This window comes from Pleurodeles waltl, chromosome 10 (assembly GCF_031143425.1).
Source record: "Pleurodeles waltl isolate 20211129_DDA chromosome 10, aPleWal1.hap1.20221129, whole genome shotgun sequence".
Classification (NCBI taxonomy): Eukaryota; Metazoa; Chordata; class Amphibia; order Caudata; family Salamandridae; genus Pleurodeles; species Pleurodeles waltl.
In genome coordinates, this window is record NC_090449.1 from 104,090,013 (window position 1) to 104,110,772 (window position 20,760).

A 20,760-nucleotide genomic window follows, 5' to 3' on the forward strand; every position below is an offset into this window, starting at 1 on the left:
CAGTTCAGGAGAACAATGTTAAGTCCACCAGCAACATCTGTATACAAACGAGAGAGGGGAAGACAATTGCCTAGAATGGTGGCAGACCAGGAGATGAATGGCCAGTCCCTGCAATCCCTAGCCACCCATGAAAACAGCAAGCCACAAAAAGCACCGTCCGCTCTGCGCACACCCCCTAGCGGATGTCTGCCGCCACCACCAGAAAGGAGATTGCACCGCATGCCCCCATTAGTGAAGGACATCACGGCAAGTCAGGAGAGTGGACAAGCAACAGCGAGTGTGTAAGGCACCAGCAAAAGGGTGCCCTAAAGGAAAGAGTCAATGTTAGAAGTGCGCAGAGGGCCGCACCGGTGAACCTGACTACACGGGCAGGAGTCCGAGACAGAGTGAGCCCTCCGAGAGCATGACGCAATGCCAGGGAGAAGAGGCCGCACCAGCTGGCCACACCACAGCACAAGATGGCCACCATTGACCCATCATTCAGCAGGGCAGCAGAACTGACCAACCCTGCCAAGCAGACGGAGGCAGGAGTGACTGCTGCGACAGCGCAGTCTTGAGGTACAAGCACCGCACCGTCGAGCGAAGACAAGGGGAAGGTAACGGTGACCCTCCAGTCACGGAGTGGACCACAAGGAAGATCCCGGAACAGACCAGACCTTTGAGAGGTCTGTGAGGAGAGTGGATCAAGTCCTACTGGCAGGACTCAGCCTGCGAGAGGCTGTGACAGAGCACAATGCTCCGTCAGAGGTGCAGCACAAGCCAACGAGAGGTCCATGTGGGGCAACATGCGACCTGTGGGGTGACACCACATTGAAAAGGAAAGAGGAACGAAGAACGTGGCCCGATGCCACGACGTGAGGAACAAGAGAAGAAGGGTGTGACAGACCAGTTACACAGAAGATCAACACCACCACAGGTGTGCAAGCAAAAGGGGAAAGAGTGACAGGACTGAGGACTTATGCCAGCAGACAAGAGGGCATCCACACCACAAGACAGCCACTGGGGTGAACAGACGTCACTGGAGACAGCTCAGAGGGTGGACCATTGTAAGCCATCAGCATGCGCAAACCGCGTCCATGCCCCATGCGTCCCAGCTCGACCGTCCTGCCATCTGTCACCAGCTGCTTGACCATGATGGCATCCCTGTTGCCAACTGCACATGCCAGGCAAGAACTGCAAGTGGCCACAAAGTCCCTCAAGTCATCCTTTTGCCATCGAACACCCCGCCACCTGTTGATCTTCCGCAAGATGTAGCAAGATCATCATCTTTACGAGGTGCATCAACCAAAACAACTGAAGACCACAGCACCACCCGAGTGGAGCCAAAGTCAGCAGCAAGATCTGAAGTTGTCAAGGCATCCCTTGCACCATGGGAGGCTGACCACCCAGACACCTGCCATAAGCCCCTGTGAACCAGACACCTGCCTACGAGAGCAGACCAGACTATTTGGATCATCCACCCTTGGGGTTGTATGAGGCTCGGACGTGGTACCGTGGCATTCCAGGGGCCAAGGATTCAAGGGAATTCTGGGGAGAGAGGAATCCCGCCAGGAGAGATGTGTCTGAGGTAGCTCCGTGAGAGGCCCTGGGAAACACGGTGGTCCGAGACAGAGACAGGTCACCCAAAGACTATTGCAGTAAGACTAGAGCACATGAGTCCTGACGGTCCGAGTACGCCAACCCTACGACAACCACCCTTGTGGCTCCAACCGCGACTGGGATGTAGACCTGTGGGCAGTTCCTTAGCGATGCCTTCGCTTGGCCTGTGATCGGCCCGGCACAGTCCACACGCTTCTGTGGCAGCCCTCCAAAAGGCCTCGAGGAGACTCCTGTGTGATTGAGTTCTGGCACGAGAGGAAAGCCTGACGCTGCTTTACCAATGGATGTCGAGGTGCACCATGATTTTCAACAATGATGCTTCTTTCATCCAGGTCATCCGCAGTCTTTGGAGGTGTGCCATCCCTGGGGCTGGAATGCCTTCCAGAGATCCTTAAAATAGACTCCCCACTGCTCCTGATGCACCAGCATCAAACACTGCACATAGACTCTAACACCGGGAGCCCAGCCGGGAGAGGACCGACAGTTCCCAAGTGAACTGTAATGTTGTGGACAGGTGACTGAAGTATCCGGACATCAGCAACACAGCCATTTGTGTCCAGAACAGTCTGGTTATACAATGGAGGCGTGTCGTGATATTGAGTGCCCAGCTGTACCTGTTCCATGCAGCATGTCTGGCAGACCCTCTGAAGAGACTCAGCGATTGCTTTACTGTTTATGTTTTCTCTCCCACAGGTTGGACTTGGTTGTTTGCTCCCAACAAAGTTTGGGAGGAATGTAGTGTCCTGCTGGACATGTTCTAGTGTTTCCACCAGCCACTCTGCTGAGGGCTGGCTTCTACACTCACCCCACACCCATCCATCACAGGCGTCACCAGTCAGGTGAACCTGCTAATAAAAAGGGCCGGGCGCACGTGCCCGAGGCTAGTTATTCAAACCTACTACTATATGTCTGTGTCACCTTAATTAGCAGTATGAAGGCCTAGGGCCCCCAACACTACAAGTCTAACAAGCATTTGCAATGCAACGGGTCTCGCGTTTGCTCATGTTAGAGCTGATCGTGTTGTAAACTCCTAACCTGACTTTTCACCTATCGGGCAAAAGTGCATTTATGTACATAACCCGAAAAAGTGAAATTAACTATGTAAAGCGCTCGACTTCTGCCAAGCGAGATTGTGCTCGTAAATTAGAGAAAAAGAAGTCCACGAGCCCGATGGAAAACAGTGAGCCTCGCATGTTTTCTGTACTTGGTCGCTGCGCCCGAGGGGGGCTAGCCACCGGAAAAGGCATGACGTATGCGTGCCTTGGACTAATGAAAGCAAGCAGATTTTTTTAGGCAAGCCCACGAACCAATAAAAAACACTGACGTGAGGTTGACAGGGCTCCGAGCCCTTTTCTAAACACTAAAGCGTCTTGCTGCACTACGCATGCGCGAGCGCATGCAATGCAGGCTCAACCCTAAAAATGTGGAGAAGAGCAGTGACCACCTGTGAACTTCGAGGTCGTATTGTGGCCAGAAGGCCTGTGGTCAGCCTGGGGCACTCTAACCGATTTCATCAGAGAGCAGATAAATCTTTTTACTTCAGGCAAAGCTGACTTGTATTCATGCTTGAAATGTGTTCACCAAAGAGAGTTCTTGTTATGTACGTCATTGGATGTTATTTTGTTCCACAAGTGAGTAGTGGGAGCTAATCGTGCACTTTAAAAAGTGCTGGAACTGGAGAAACGTTACTCCAGTCTGGCAGTCTTAATGCAGGTCCCTGGCTCTCTGTGCTATATTAGAAGGCTACCAATTTATGAACTGTAAGTAATAAAAGGATCTCTGTGTCAAAAGCGGTAACCCACTAAGCTCCCTACACAAAATAAAAATCTGTTAGAACCATCTCACATGATGTGCTTTGCAGGAGGCATATTTACCCTCTATGCTACTAATAGAGTCAACACAGTGAGTGGATTAACCAATAGAGTTAGTTCAATATTGTTCTCTGGGATTTACTGGGCACACAAAGCTCCCTGCAGCAGGCACCTTAACCCAGTAGGGTAATTAAAAATGCAGCCTTTGCAACCAATTGCGCATCAAAAGATTTTCTGCCACACCTCCTTGGTACCAATTTATTTGTGATAGGGTTTAAAGAACCCATAAATGTATAAGTTGTATGCAAAGTAATCAGCAATGCAACAGTCAATGAATCAGTGCGGTATTTGCAAGGCGTGTGTTGGAAGGTGTTTCCTGTGGGATGATTTTTTTTCGTCATCAAAACAGTGCATTATCGCTGGATAATATACAGTGGCCCATATTTATACTTTTTTTTTGCTCCGCATTTGCGTCAGTTTTTAACGTAAAAGCGGCGCAAACTTACAAAATACAAACGCAAAAGCGGCGCTAAAAAAGTATAAATATGGGCCAGTATTTGTGTACAAGGTTAGGAAAAGGGGCAGAGGGCACTAGAGTATGTGATAAACAAAAACTACACACACAAAATATCTCTTCCCTTCACCGCGGCGCGGCCTTACGAGCGCCCACGCTGACTACGCTTCATTCAGGTCAACAAAATACTTGTGTAATCCTGAAGCTAAAGGTATATCTCTGACTACATTCGGCACTCAGAGGTAGCCAATAACACGATTTACTGTGGATGTGGAACACACAGCTGTGAACGGCCGCACAGCTGCAGGGTTGACCCTAAAAAGCACATTTAAATACCATGGTCGAGCACACTATATGAATTAGTGCCAGTGACACGCACACAATGGTCAGAAAGGTCGTATGTTATGTGCAAGTGCACACCTAACATGTACTTTGTTTAACTTACACGTCTTCACAAGACCCCTGTGAAACGCCCTGTGTTTTTTTTATGAGTTCTGTGTAATTGAAAGTTTCTGAGCAGGCTGTTGCGTACACCTTTTTTATTCACGAGTCATGTTCTTGCAGAATACTCATTTAACAGCCGAAGTGGCACCTAGAAGCAGGTGTAAATCACTGTAGTCTCCCCGTTCCATCCTGATTCACCCTCTGATGTTATGAAAATTAAGAAAATAAACTTCTGCATAAGTTGCCTTGTGCAGCTCCTGTGAAGGATCTGCGCCTGCATATGTCGGTTCACTTTTGAGATGTAAGCTAGGTTCAGAAACAAAGGCATCAGAGTGATTTAGGGACCACTTGGCAGTGACTCTGAATTACCAATTTCCTTTGAAACAGTGATGCATTCTGAAGAGCAGCCATCCGCAGCGACCAGTCCATCACGCTGTGTGCATGAGCGCACAGGCAGTTTCCTTTAGCCTCATCAGACTCACCGGGCACTGGGATAGAAAATGTGGGGCAGCCTAGTTAAGCCCATTTCCGAATGAGAGGCGACAATCTTCTAGTTTGTGCATCAGAGTTTTTTTTGCAATGCCCTTGGTAGCTTTCTTATTTTGATTTTCACAGACCTGGGTGCCAGAGTCCGTGACATTTAATGACAGCGCCTGAGTGAAAATAACAAAACAGTACAGTGCAAGGGTGGAACCTTTAACAAGAAAAGAGGATGGCAGAATAGATGGGTTAGAGAAAATATTTTGGGCGACATTCACAAATGGGGACCCCTTCCCTTTTGTGAATGAATTAGCACCCACTTCAAGTGGGTGCTAACTGCGAATTGCTTTGCTACCGCTTTCGCGGTCACAAAGCAATTCTGCATTGCGGTGCGAGTCGCAAATAGGAAGGGAACACCCCTTCCTATTTGCGAGTTGCATTCCCATTTTACGAGTCGGTACCAACTTGCAAAATGGGAATGTGCATCGCAATGGCTGTTTTGCATGGCGCAAACTGCGATTTTTGCAGTTTGTGCCATGCAAAACGGTTCGTACATCTGGCCCTTAGTGGGTGTTCAGGGGAGTCCCTAGTAGTGACCAATGGGTCATCTACCTTATGGTGGCTACACCCATCATGTGACCACTTCCTGTGGGCAGAGGTCACTTCTCTATTCCTGATAGGCTATGTTCCTTCCATGCAAGGTGGAAGAAAACGAAACTGAGAGGTCACCTTGCATGCAACACCTTAGGAGTGGTGCAGGCTGGGGGTGGCCACTCCTACTGTCCTTTGTGCATTTTTCTGCCATTTCTTCCACCAAAAGTGTGAGCTTACAACGGTGTCAGCCATCTGCTACTAGCAGCAGGGCTGGGGGTCAAGTTTCAAAGGCGACAAGCCCTTTGAAGCTTGCTGGCAGGGCAGTGCACATTCCTGGGGGTGGAGGTGTAAAACCTCTGCCCAGGAAGAGCTTTGTTTTCCAAACCCAGGTAGCAAGTGCTCTCAGCCCAGGGTTCCAGAATCTTGTCTGATGGTGTCAGGCTGCTTGTAACTGATCATCAACCATAATCAAATCAAATCATTAACATTTATAAAGCGCGCTACTCACCTGTGCGGGTCTCAAGGCGCTAGGGGAAAGAGGGGGTTACCGCTGCTCGAAAAGCCAGGTTTTTAGGAGTCTCCGGAAAGCGGAGTGGTCCTGGGTGGTCCTGAGGCTGGTGGGGAGGGAGTTCCAGGTCTTGACCGCCAGGAAGGAGAAATATCTCCCACCCGCCGTGGAGCGGCGGATGCGAGGGACGGAAGCGAGTGCAAGGCCAGAGGAACGGAGGAGGCGGGTGGGGACGTAGAAGCTGAGGCGTCGGTTGAGGTATTCCGGTCCCTTGTCGTGGAGGGCTTTGTGTGCGTGGGTGAGAAGTCGAAAGGTGATCCTTTTGCTGACTGGGAGCCAATGCAGGTGTCTCAGGTGTGCGGAGATGTGGCTGTTGCGGGGTACGTCGAGGATGAGGCGGGCCGAGGCGTTTTGAATGCATTGCAGGTGATTTTGGAGTTTGGCGGTGGTCCCAGCGTAGAGGGTGTTGCCGTAGTCCAGGCGGCTCGTGACGAGGGCGTGGGTCACGGTTTTTCTAGTGTCGGCGGGGATCCAGCGGAAGATCTTGCAGAGCATGCGGAGGGTGAGGAAGCAGGCGGAGGACACGGCGTTGACTTGCTTGGTCATGGTGAGAAGAGGGTCCAAGATGAAGCCGAGGTTGCGGGCGTGGTCTGCGGGGGCCGGTGCGGTGCCGAGGGCTACCAGGAGTTGTCCCAGGCGAACGGGGTGTTGCCGAGGATGAGGACTTCAGTTTTTTCAGAGTTCAGCTTTAGGCGGCTGAGCCTCATCCAATCTGCGACGTCCTTCATACCCTCTTGTAGGTTGGTCTTGGCGCTGGCGGGGTCCTTGGTGAGAGAGAGTATAAGTTGGGTGTCGTCGGCGTAGGAGGTGAGGATGATGTCGTGCTTGCGTACGATGTTGGCGAGGGGGCTCATGTAGACATTGAAGAGTGTCGGGCTGAGCGATGAGCCTTGAGGTACGCCGCAGATGATCTCGGTGGGTTCTGAGCGAAACGGAGGGAGGTAAACTCTTTGGGAGCGGTTTGAGAGTAAGGAGGCGATCCAGTCCAGGGCCTGGCCTTGGATCCCGGTGGAGCGGAGGCGGGTGATTAGGGTGCGGTGACAGACGGTGTCGAAGGCAGCCGAAAGGTCGAGGAGAATGAGGGCGACTGTTTCACCGTTGTCCATCAGTGTTCTGATGTCGTCTGTGACTGAGATGAGGGCGGTTTCCGTGCTGTGGTTGGTTCGGAATCCGGTTTGTGAAGGGTCGAGCAGGTTGTTGTTTTCCAGGAAGGTGGTCAGCTGTTTGTTGACGGTCTTCTCTATTACCTTGGCTGGGAAAGGCAGGAGAGAGATGGGGCGGAAGTTTTTCAGGTCGCTCGGGTCAGCCGTAGGTTTCTTTAGTACGGCGTTGACTTCGGCGTGTTTCCAGCATTCGGGGAAGGTAGCAGAAGAAAAAGAAGAGTTGATGACGGCCTGGAGGTGCAGGGCGATGATGTCGTCGGCTTTGTTAAAGATGAAGTGAGGGCAGGGGTCCGAAGGGGCGCCGGAGTGGATAGAGTTCATGGTGGATTTGGTTTCTTCAGTGTTGATGTGGGTCCAGTTGTTGAGGGTGATGGCCGGGGTGCGGGTTCGGTGGTGTTTGGTTGGGTCTGGTGTCCGAAGCTGTCGTGGAGGTCGCTGATCTTGCGATGGAAGAAGGTGGCGAGGGATTCGCACAAATCCTGTGAGGGCGTGACGGCGTTGGCGTTGGGGTTGGAGAACTCCTTGACGATGCTGAAGAGTTCTCTGCTGTTGTGGCTGTTTTTGACCAGTGTCAGTGAAAAAGTTCCTTTTAGCAGCGCGGATCAGGTGGTGGTGTTCGCGTGTAGCGTTCTTGAGGGCGGTCATGTTGTCAGCGGTGTGGTCCTTGCGCCAGGCCTTCTCGAGGGCACGACAAGTTTTCTTTGATTCTTTGAGGGTGTCAGAGAACCAGAGAGGTTTTTTGGTGTTGGTCTGTCGATGCGTGCGTTTGAGGGGAGCAAGGTTGTCTGCGCAGTTGGAGATCCAGTTTGTGAGGCTGAGGGCTGCGTCGTTGGGGTCGGTGGTGAGGGTGGGTTGGTTGGCGGCGAGTGCGGAGAAGAGTTGCTCTTCGGGGATCTTGTTCCACTGTCGACGAGGGATGGGTTGAGTGCGGAGGTGGCGGGTCTCGCGTCGGAATGTGAAGTGGACACAGCTGTGGTCGGTCCAGTGCAGAGCGGAGGTGTGGCTGAAGAAGATGTGTTTGCTGGCGGAGAAGATAGGGTCGAGCGTGTGTCCGGCGATGTGGGTGGCGGTGTTCACCAGTTGTTTGAGGCCGAGGTTGGCGAGGTTGTCGAGCAGGGTGGTGGTGTTGGGGTCGTTGTTTTGTTCCAGATGAAAGTTGAGGTCGCCTCTGAGGATGTAGTCCGGTGAGGCGAGGGCGTGCGGGGAGATGAAGTCGGCGATGGCGTCGCTGAAAGGGGCGCGCGGTCCGGGAGGACAGTAGACGAGGGATCCTCTGAGGGTGGTCCTCGGGTCGGTACGAATCTGAAAATGCAGGTGTTCAGCGGCGAGAGGGGTGTCTTCGGTGGAGGTGGTGACGCTGATGGAGTCTTTGAAGACGATGGCGATACCTCCTCCTACTTGGTTGGTGCGGTCTTTTCTGGAGATCTTGTAGCCTTCGGGGATGGCGGTGGCGATGTCTGGAGCAGAGGAGGCGTTCATCCAGGTCTCCGTGATGAAGGCGACGTCCGGGGCTGTGGAGTCCAGGAGGTCCCAGAGTTCAACGGCGTGCTTGTGGACAGAACGAGTGTTGACCAGGATGCACTTGAGGTGTTTGATGGCGCGTGGGCTTGTGGTCGTGGTAGTTGCGTGGTGGAAGATGCGTTTGCAGGAGTTGCAGGCGAAGGGTCCATGGGTGCGTTTGGGGTGAGCTTGGAAGCAGGTGTTGGAGCGTCCTGGGTTGAGGGCGTGGAGGGTGGTGGGGTCGTAGCGGATCAGCGGGGCTTGGGAGAGCTGGGGACCAGGGGTCGTGGCGCTGGGCGCAGGCCAGGCGCGGACGGGCGCAGACGGGCTTGCCTCTGGCGCGCCTCCGGCTTGCCTCTGGCGCGCCCGCTGCGCAGTCGCGCAGCGGCCACCATATGAGGTGGGGGGGGGGAGGGGTCAGCTGGGGGCGAATGGGAGCTGGGGGGCGGGGGCGTGCAGGAGGTCGCGGCGGGAAAGCGCGAGGGAGGGGGGGACAGGTAGAGTGAGAAGAGCTGGGGAGGGGGGTTTAAGGGTGGGGGGGTGAGTGTTAGGAGGTTTAGGAGATTAGGGAGAAAGATAGGAGTAGGGTTGTGAAGATAGGGGGGGGTGTAGAGGTGGGTGAGGGTGAGAGGTAGAGTGAGAGGATAGGAAGATAGGTGATAGAGGGGGTGGCGGGAAGGGGGGGAGAGATAGAGAAATAGATAGAGAAAATAGATAGATAGAGAAATCGATAGATAGAGAAATAGATAGATAGAGAGATAGGTAGATAGGAGGGGGTGGAGAGTGAGGGGAGGGAGTTGGATAGTGGGATAGTGAGATAGAGAGAGAGAGAGATAGGTAGATAGGAGGAGTGAGGGAGGTAGATAGCGAACGGGTTAGATAGGGGTGATAGAGAGGGGGGAGGCGAGTGAGGGAGGGGGATGAGACAGGAGCAGGAGGGCAGGCGCGGGGAGAAGAAGACGGAGGAGGCAGAAGAGCCGAAGGCAGAAGATAGAAGACAGAAGACAGAAGAGCAGAAGACCGGAAGAACAGAAGAACAGAAGACCGGAAGAACAGAAGAACAGAAGAACAGAAGAACAGAAGAACAAAAGAACAGAAGAACAAAAGAACAGAAGAACAAAAGAACAAAAGAACAAAAGAACAAAAGAACAGAAGAACAGAAGAACAGAAGAACAGAAGAAAGGAAGACCGGAAGAACAGAAGAGCAGGAGACCAGAAGAACAGAAGAACACAGAAGAACACAGAAGAACACAGAAGAACACAGAAGATCACAGAAGAAGATACAGAAAACGAAGAACAGAAGGCAGAAGACCATAGAAGAAGATGAGGAAGAAGAGAAGAAGAGAGAAGACGGGGAAAAGAAGAGTACAGCAGAAGATTACAGACGAGGAGCAAGGAGGAAGAACAGAGAAGAAGAAAAGAAGAAAAGAAGCAGGAGCAGGAGAGAGGGTGAGTAGCGCGGGGCAGAGCGAGGGGCTGGGAGGTGGGGGGTACTTACTGTGAGGTTGGTCTCAGGAACTCAGGAACCTGGAGGAGCTGGAGGAGCTGCAGCGGCAGGGGGAGCGACCTACCCATACCAGGGTAAGTTAGCTTTTGTAGGGGTCACCTCTAAGGTGGCCCCTGGGTATATTGTGCAATAAATCCAACAATGGTATGAGTTTGGATTTATTGTTCTGAGTTGTTTGATACAAAACAACCCAGGTTTCAGAGTGGCCATCATGTAGCTGTGAAACTCGTACTAACCGGTGTCCAGTACATGCATTTTAAGTGGCTGCTCCGTTCACTTACTATGTCCCAGGTTTGGCAAGGACACAGTAGGAGCATATTGCTCATGCTTCAATGCCCACACATGCATTATAGTGCACACTGCCTTAGGGCTGGAAGGCCTGTCAGAGGGATGACTTACCCATATTACATGCAGTGTGTAGTGGACAAGCCACCCAAGCTGTGTGCCATGTCAGTTTTGTACTTTGGGATTGCACAAGGACACTCAGCCTGCAATTGCAGTGCTGGGTTCACTTGGATGCATGGTCCCCAAGGGTGGCACAATGTGTACTGCTGCCCTCAAGGGCCTACCCTTTGTACCCCATGCCCTGGGTACCTACGTACCATTTACTGGGAACTTAGAGTGGCAGCTAAAGGTGTTGCCAATTGTGACAATATTTTTATGCATTTTAGGGGAAGAACACTAGCACTGGGGACCTGGTTAGCAGGTACCTAGTGCACTACAGTCCAAGTAGCGTTCAGAAACCAGGCAAAAAGTGAAGGGGTACTGCAACAAGGAGCCAGTTTCCCACACTCTTGCCAAGGGGGCTCAATGAAACTTTCTGTAGTGGTTTCTCAGTAAGACATTAAAACCACTACCAATGAATATAAGTGCACATGGGACCGGGTAGAGGAATTTGCTCCACTAAGAGGAAGAAGAAAATCTTTCACTCCCCTGGCTCTTGAAATAACTGTAAAATGAAAAAAGGCCTTGGAAACCTTAAGAAAATCTAGAGACATCTCCTTCTCGGTCTAATCTGACTCAATTTTGGGTCACCAAAAGAAGCTGAACATTTCACAATTTCAAACCTAAGTCATTTCACTTCAAATTGCTCTGGATGCCTCCAAGAATTGTCCAAAACATCTCTTCGAAGTGACTAAATAATGAAATAACCCGAGTTCCAAAAGTTTATTTGAAGAGGAAGTAAAGTCTATTGAGCTCCCCCCTCTCAATATGACCACAAGTTAAACTGTAAGGCAAAGGTGACCTGGTCTTTGGTCAATGAAATCTCACAAAAGAACTACTTGAAACTATAAGCAAGACTAAAACATTGAAGTACTTCAATGTAGTTGTGGTTGAATCCATTAATAAAGACCCTGCCAAACATCTGCTACCATACTGGGTCGTTTTTAGTAATTTATGCAAAGTGTTCTCCATTCAAGCATGTCTACATCTCCTGGCACCACCCACAACTCATGTATGTCAACAGATGGGTCAGAATGTGCAATGTTAAGATATAGCCCAACACATGGCAATCACTCCACACAGAGAGTCAGTGTCTAGCATGCCTATTATTGTGCATTTCTGTGCATGGTGAAAAAGTTAAGGCCAGTAAAAAATATCTGTTTTGCCCTTTTAGCTACCATAGGAAATTTCACTTGCGCTTGTAGCAAGATCTGCTAACAGAGTTAAGCTAAACATGGCATGAAACTAGACCTTTACTCAGAAAGGGTGCTTTTTTTGTTTCATGTAATCAATTCAACAGTTTTTGAGGAATGTGTTTTAAAAAGTTATTGCATGGTACCTCTTTGACATATCTCGAACGTTTTAGTCTGTGGCAGTATGAGGACCAGGCCACTGGATGTCCCTGGAGTAAAATTTAAAAATCAAAGACCTCCCATTGGATGAAGAGCTTTGTGCTGTTGTCGCCATTTCGGGCCAACAGATATGAATCTGAGACTGTGGACTCGACAACTATAAAAAATGTTTTTAAAAAATCCATGCGCTATATAGTCTTTGGACTAGTTTTCAAGGACATGGATATGTCACTTCTAAAATGTTACTGTCAGTCTGCGGACTCAACAATTAGACCGCAGACTCAGTTAACCTAATATGGTGCCCACGGCCATAACAACCTGAGAGCAGATGTTATCTTAGGTGTATTCAATCCACAACCTAGTTATCAAGACAGAAGACTGCCAGCGCCATATTAGGTGTACCGCGTCTGCAGCCTGGAGCACTAGTCCGCAGACTACTGACACATTTGGCGACTGTTTAAAATTTAAAAAGTAACATGTACCTACATTAAATGGCTCCCCTCTGTGTGCCATTGGTCAACATCCAAAATTAGGGGGTCTCTTTACCTAACTCAACTTTTTTCAGGGCACCAATTCTGCTGCTCCTGTGAGACTGTGGATCTGGTGCACCTAGGAATGAGTGCTGTACTTCCTCTGACATCTGTGGGCAGCAGCAGTCTGTTTTCGATTTTGAAGACTATTGTAGGATGCTGACTGGCTGCCAAGTCAGGTAACCTTGCTCAAGAATATAAAGGGCCAGTTCCTTAGCAACAAGTATCAGAAATACCATTTCATACGAAGCAAGAGACAAGGGGATTTTGTTTCAACACTACAATACTGAATTTTCAGATATGTTGGCTGAGTAAGGAGAGGGAGACCTACTAGTAACATCAACAACACCAGAACAAGAGGAGAAGGAGAAAGATGTGCTGTGCCAACGCAACAGAGGAGAAAAGCACTCTGACCTGTGGGATTTTTTGTACCCACTCACAGGGAGAACAGGAACTGCAAACTCTGCGATGTCAAGCTTAGATGGGGGACAAGAAGAAGCCATTAATCACTTCGAACATCCACCATGCAAAGTCACTAAAAATCAAAGGATGAGGAATAGTACATCTGGAGGCTCACTCAGGACACAACAGTACCAAGCATGCCAGTAGAGATGCTCCAAAAGCAACAGAAGATCAACCTGCATCTCAATGTTCACACTCTCGTGTATGGAGTGCAAGGTGCATCTCTGGTGTGGGCATCAAAGAAGAAGCTTGGGAAAGAATTGGTAGTGGAACACCACACCATGTTCCACTGATAATGATGCAACTTTAAAAAGTGGCCGTTTGCCACAACAGTTGTAAAACAAATGTAAAAAAATCAAAGAAATCTCTGACCTACGAAAACAGAGAGTTTACAGCAGGTTGGGAAAGGGTCTGTGTTCAGGCCATAGACATTGCCCCTTTGGCCATACCTGCTGTCTTACATCCATGGCGATAAAACACCAGCTAGAAAAGGATCTAGGGACTTCAGTAGCTGGCGCTGCTCTTTGTGCATAATGTGGGATCAAAAAACATTCTCATTGCAAGCCCATGGAGATATATTGGGTATAATGATGGCTCCAACAATCATCCACAGAGCAGCACCAATGCTAATTTACCCCCAGTCACTTGGTACTCCGAACGTACAGCAAATCTCACGAGCCAAATCTGCAAACTCCATCTTAAACAGTGGAATACAAGATGTATTATTTACATAAAGTCAAGGACAGCAAAGTTCCACGGAAACAATTTCTACTTACATCTCTGGACCTACTTTGGATATATATTAGAAAGGAAGTAAGGGCTTTTGTTAGCTGCTTAGATGGCCACTATCTGGGTATTTCTTGTTTTCAACACCATTATGTAATCATCTCCAAGATAAGAACCAATTGTATTGACCTAGAAGAATTATTATAACATTTTGTTTTGATCGCCAAACCTTGAGGTGGGGGAGAGGGGCGAGTGGAGGAACTCAGACGCCACAGATTTAATTTAGAGTTAATTGTTGTGAATAATCTTTGCTGCGTTGTCGATTTTGTTTTGGAGGGGGGGCTTAAGACTGACATTTGGAATTTCATACTGGGAAATGTTTGTTCTTAAAATGTGGAGAAGGATGGTAAATTTATAGACCTAAATGGTCATCCCATTAATTTATTCTCAATTAAATACTTATTTCTAATTCTTTTAAGTTCTATTTCACTGAAAAGTAGTTATGTAGTAGCCTTTGTTAAATTGCCTGGAAAACGAACAATTTAATAGCATCCCAGAATGTGCTTTAGGTATATTTAATTGGCAATACATGTAATAACATAATAAATCGAAATGCAATTTTACTGTCATATAGGAGAGCATATTTTACATTTAAATGAATAACACAGAGTTAAAAAATAAGATTAAGCAAAATAGTACAATAACAAACAGGTTCCTTCTAGTTACATTCTCACTGCCACTTAAATGATTTGCATTTACCATTAGTATCCAAAGCAATGAGATCTGCAGCATGCAGGACCTCAACGTAAAGCCTCTGTTCGTTGGCTTCATAGTAACACTTAACGCTTATTCTTCCATATTTACTCTGTTCTGCTGATCTCTGCAGAAGCAAAAAACAAAATATAATTCAATAGAGTAGTAGTTTTCGACCTTTTGACTTCTGTGGACCCCGCACAATGATTAGTAGAATCTGGGCTCCCCTCTGAATCATTATTGGCATCCAGGGGCCCTCAATGAGTCCTTACTGGAAGCCTGGAGCCCAGCTTCAGCAATTTCAATGACTTGAGCCTCAAAACAACATTCAAAACTATAGAATCAAGCATTCATCAAACAAATACACAAATAATGAAACATTTAATTTAATTCACAAACAAATATAAAAAAGTATATACATTTTAATGGTGAGTATGTACCTTTTCTAAATTCAACGGAGGCCACCCACCATCCATGCTATACTATGGGCCATATTTACCAGAAAATGGCGCATCACTAGTGATGCGCCACTTGTCTTGCAGCCCCCTTGCGTCCCCTAATACCACCATTGTAGCACTGTATTTACAATACGGCACACCATGGCGCATGTTAGGGGCAATAGCTTTAAGCAGGCGTTAAAATGAGGCTAGAAATGGTGCAATGGAATCTTGTAGTTTCCATTGTGCCATTTTGAGCGACCCGCTAATGAGGGAACTCCCCCTTTGCATACATCATCCATATATTATGGATGATGTGGCGCAAAGGGTAAATATGGCGCTATGGTAGTGGCCCGTTAGCGTCACATTGACGGCAAAGTGCTAAGGGGCGCAGGGGCCAATGTAAATCTGGCCCTATGTTTGAAGTATTTGCACTGCTTCCACTAATCAATGTGATGACAGCAACTCGAATTTTAGCCTACGGTTGCACATTTCTTCAAATTTACGTAACGTTTTAAATTCTGAACTTTACAGTTTATTTATATGCACGTTATTAATGAGCGGTCGTGGACAAACTGAATATGCATTGCGGACCACCAGGGTTCCCCGGATCAGAGGTTATGGACCACTGTAAGTGGGTGACTCATAGAAATATATAAATTACACCAGTGCTGGGCATTTTTGCGCGGGTGCTGGGTAATTTGCATTATTCTTTCCCAAAGTCTTGCCCTGAAAGGACCAAAGGATCAGAAACAGTAAAATAAAATGGTGCAAAAAAAGTGCAGCAACCAAATTTGCTGTTTTGGGTTGAGCTAGGCAAGAGACCACCCTAGCACCATATAAACTAAGAGAGAATAGTGCTGCTGTTTTCACCAGGGCTGGCACACAAACATGCTTCCTAGTTCCTCTTGCTTACCTTTGCACTATAGTCCCAAGATGTATTTAGTCATGCCTAGCATTGGTGTTGTACATTCCAGTAGAAACTACAATGCCTAGGCAAACTTTGAAAGATTGCAAACATTGGATGTGTGCTTTACCCATGCACAGCCTGAAGATTTAGGAGAAGTGAAAATATTTTCACTATTTGGAGCCTGCTTCAAGGAGTCACTGTGTTTTTGGTGCAGAGCCTGCCTAACAAATTTAGTAGATGGGGTTTTGCATAAAAAACACTAGCAATAGTGAGGGAATACCCATGTACCATCCAAAGGATACTCCTTCATGCAAAGTAGCATAAAGCTGCACAAAACAAACACTATTTGTGTTATTTCAAGGGCTACCTTTCAGAAGAGAAAGATTTTGCACTGGTAAGTAAATACCCAATCAAGACTTTGCATCAGGTTACTTTGCATGACTTTGCAGAGGTGCAAAGGCTTGATAAATCCGCTCCTAAATGTTTTTTTTTTCCCAGACCAGCTAGAGGAAATCTTGGCTTGGCACTGGTGATCGGTGCAAATGTCACTGGAAAATTGCCCTGGAACTGGTTCAAAACTGCCCAGAATCAGTGCAAAATGGCCACTCATCAGTGCAATATATGGGATCATTAGCATTCATTGTTTAAAATATAGCAGTGCCTGGCTGCAGCTCAGTGGCTAGAACTGCAAAGTACGTTCAATTAATTTTCAATGCAATGTGTAGCTAGCATGCGCCCTCCTGGTTGCTTTGATGTGCTTGTTGTGCGCTTTAGAATCACTGGTCAGACTGACAGACTTCCTTCCTTTTGATGTCACTTCCACTACCCCTCCAGCATTTTTGTGAACTGACGTCCATGCCCAGCGCTGGTCCAAACAGTTCCACAGTGCTCTTGTTTTGCCCAGGACCACAAATCAAGCAGTGGGGAGTGAGAAATTGCACCCATGACTTCTGAATTTAAAAATCAGATCTTGCATAGCCAGTACTGCAGAGTTGGCCCCTTACATGTACTACACTCGTGGCGGTATGAAGGCACTCATCACCCACATCTTGTTACTGTCTGCTGTCACACTACACTTACTGACACAAGCAACACACGGCTTAATTCAGCACATGGTTAGGAATGCAGCATCCTTGAGACGGTGCTCTGGCACAGACCTATGATACCATGCAAAGTCAGGCCGTAGCTCAATTTAAAAAACTAAAAAATAAGGTCTTTGATGTACAATCATTTGGGACAATTCACATGAGAATACAATAAGAGGATGTTTGGCCTCCCATGGTTTGATCAGGACCTCTATAATCAGAATGTCATTTCATGCCTAATTATAGACAGTAATCATGCATAAACTGTTGGAAATGTAGAAAAGTCAGACCATAGAGCAGAGTACCCTTTGACGTGCTGTAACTTCTTTTAATTACCTGTTCTTTAAGCTTGTCCAAGTAGTATTGTTCAATGAGTTCGCTGGTTGAGCATTTATTTAATCGAAGTTCCTCTTCCAGAATCTGCAAATAGAAAGGTGTACAAAATTCCATTACCAATGAGCCTGCATGTTAAAATACAGCTCATTTTGGATTTAAATTACATTTACTCTTTTTACATTCATTATTGCTTTTAGTTTTCTGCTCTTTGTCTCCTTACACACCAGGAGTGATTGACTAATTGTTTGGGAACCTTCCCCAGGGGAGCAGGCTACCATATCCTTGCGGCAAGGAGAGGAAAGGGGCAACTAGGAGGCATACACTGCAATCTAAATTAAAGGGGAGTTACCCTTCATATGTTGTATTGATGTAATTTAAAAGGAAGGCCATTTCAAAGCATCTGCACGAGGTATGCGTAATCCTAAAATAATGTCCTCACAACTTTACACTCGATATGTGACGTGGAAGGAGTACATTATAATATTGGCCCGCTTCATACTGTCTCATGCTTGGCTTCCCTAACTCAAAGGTTGCATGTAGGCCTAGCATGTAACTGTATGGAATCATTATGTGCTGATATTCCTTACTGAGGGAAATGTACTAGCACTTTGCTCCAGATTTGCATCTCAAAAGTTAGTAAATTTCAACCCTAGCTTCTACCTGCATCACTTGTGTCAGAAGAAAAATTCTGCAAATCCTATTGACCAGCGACATACTATTCCATTTTGCACCTCTCAAGACAGGGGAAAATACAGGCATTTAGCACACTGTCCCCCATTTTGAAGTCCAAACTCATAATGATGCACAAATTGGACACCTACTAAATACCCTACTCGATTAGAACAAAGGCTTCTGAGCCCCTGAGCTTCATAACTTCCCAACTAGGTGCACATCTCATTTTAAATTTGTTGTGTGGAAGCCTGTAAAGAACCTATTCTCTCACATGCATAAGAAAGCCTCCTTCTTGGAAATTCTCTAATAGAAATTATTACAATTCTAGGCAGTGCCCGAGCAGCACAACAATAGATCCTTGGTATCATGTGATACAACATTTACAGAGGCACATCAATTAAAAAATGTTTAAACAGGAAGTGTTACCTTATAATCTCCATTACGGAGTGAATCAAGCGGAAGCCCTTGACCTTCTGCGTGAAAGAACTCAACGAGAGCCTAAACAAAGGACCAAAAATGCGTAAGAAACAGATCTGATCCCAGTTAGTTACAAAAACAGTTTTTGGTGTTTTTCATTTTTTATGTTAAGGCCCTTCCCCTCTTACCTTTTAACAAAGTCATGTGGACACCCTCCTTTTGTGTAAAGCATTGCACAGGCAAATATGTTCTTAGCTAGTCTGGAAGCTGTGTTAATATTTTTTATAAATAGCCCTAATATCCCTTGTTTAATTTTCTTTTTAGAGGTTCACGTGTGGGTGTCTAAAACAGGTTGAATGTTGAATGAATTTGTGTAAGCAGGGTGGGAATGTTGACTCTCCTTAGGCCCTTCCTTCTTTGCTGTGCATCTGCTGATATCCCTCTCTCCCTCTTTCCTGTGGATCCTGAATGTTTCCTTTGACTAGGACAGGAAGTCTTCGATGAGGTCATTTATTTCCATCACTGCAGGAACAATATCTGTGAAAAGGTGTTATCTGTGCATGGCCAGGATCCCCTGGACTGGTCAATAATTACATTTGGTGCCCTTTGAGGCTTGGGCCATGCAACAATCCTAACTTTCTATTCCAAACACTTGGTGCGAGAAAACAACCTCAGGCATCCCCAGGATTCTTCATCTAACCTCTCTTTATTTTGTTGGCACCCAAATTTGTTGGAAAAATCATACAATCAAGAGGTTTTTAAAGAGCACTGGTTGTGTATGTGCAGACTTACTATCACGCCTTTGCTATTAAATCAACTCTCATTCATTGTTTGTCACGTTTGAACGGCAGCCAAGAGGAATTTAAATATTTACCAACTTCCTAGAATCATATACGATTTGAGCTTTCCCAAATGAAAGAATAATACTCTTGGCAAATGGTGACTATGACGTTTATTCAGTAAACACAGACACACCAAGCACACTCTGGGCCACACTTGCAGTGGATCCTGGTGGTCTGGTAGTGTTGGAGACCCTGATCCGCCAGGGCAGTGCTGCCCTGCAGATTACAACTTCGTTCTCTGACAGCCTTTTCTTGGCGGTAATACTGCCATGAAAAGGATGACGGGGAACAGGTGTAGGGGGCCACAGGGAAGACCTTGCACTGCCCATGCACTTGGCATGGGCAGAGCAGGGGCCCCCCTGCCCAGCACCGTCACAATGTTCACTGTCTGATTTGCACAAGGGTGCTGGTGCACCCTGCGGGCTACAGCATTGCCGCCAGCTCAATTACGAGCCAGAGACAATGCTGTAGCCTGTTTCTTGCAGGCTGGCAGGTGGAAACTTAGGTTTCCACCGGCCATTCTAGTGGGAAACCCTTAATGGGTCCAGCGGGGAGGTAGCCAGTGTGGCAGCAACTTCCCCGTCGGACGGCGAAAACCATCTGCCAAACTCCTAATCAGGCACTCTGTGTCAAGAGCCTTCACTGAACTATTGATCATTCCACTAGCATAGAATGTGGCAACTGATGAGGTATGAGGTGAGAACCGGATAGGGAAGGTGGATAGACAGTAGTTAAAACTATCAAGAACAGGTAACTAATAAGTAAGCTGGGAGTGTGAACAAGGAAGACAATTGTCACCGGGAAGATAATATCACAGCTCAAACCCTATAACAATCATGCACACCTTTTAGACGAAATTGGAAGTGACTTGGTCACTTATTGAGCATGCAAGGTCATCAGGGGTGTGTCTGTGGGGTGAATGCATAACAGAACAGGAAGCAAGGGCACTCCCAGGCACCATCCATGAGCTGTTGGGCCATCTGCCTCCATGCTACTAGGCATCCTTCAAAAGAAGGATCTGCATGGCCACACACTTGCTCTGAGAGGAAGCCACAGCTGAAAATGTCTTGCAGCACGGGATGTATAGAGGCTTCCTTCCATTGCACATCTGCATGGTCCATTGCATATAGGTCAGATGCGATCTATGCATAAGGCATGGACTAATGTGATATATATTCTTAAAGAGCGTATCACTCCAAGACATCTTGGCGCTGCTGCTAGGAATTGGTGTGAGCTAGAACACTGCAGAAACACAAATGTATAAAACTTGTTCAAACTGCAAAATAAATATTTGTGATGTACACCTATCATTCTAGTTTTTGGCACTGAAAAATAAAAGGAAGCCACTCTTGCTCTGTTTAATTTGTGCCATCTCTAGCGACCTCACTGTGAATTTCCTTTTCAGTAAATCAGGCCTCTGCTCATGGAGTCCCTTATGCACAATGCAACATAACTTGAAAAACACTTGCTGATGTACTGAGAGCCAATACAGGGAACAACTGCATTGATCAAACTTTATTTAACATCTTGATCAGAAGACTACCAGCTTGGTACTGAATCTGATTCTGTCTCCTTATTTCACTCTATACCATATATACATATATTTAAGTAAAT

General features: G+C 47.2%; 1 protein-coding gene across 1 annotated transcript in view; it reads right to left on the minus strand.

Moving 5' to 3' along the window:
* The window catches only part of BAIAP3 (BAI1 associated protein 3), a 976,697-nt gene that overhangs the window by 37,035 nt on the left and 918,902 nt on the right, over positions 1 to 20,760 (minus strand). The window contains exons 29-31 of the mRNA XM_069209880.1: positions 18,314 to 18,385; positions 17,216 to 17,299; positions 14,454 to 14,574 (exon numbers count right to left, since the gene is read on the minus strand). Coding sequence (XP_069065981.1) covers positions 14,454 to 14,574; positions 17,216 to 17,299; positions 18,314 to 18,385 — 277 coding nt within the window. The remainder of the gene's footprint in view (positions 1 to 14,453; positions 14,575 to 17,215; positions 17,300 to 18,313; positions 18,386 to 20,760) is intronic.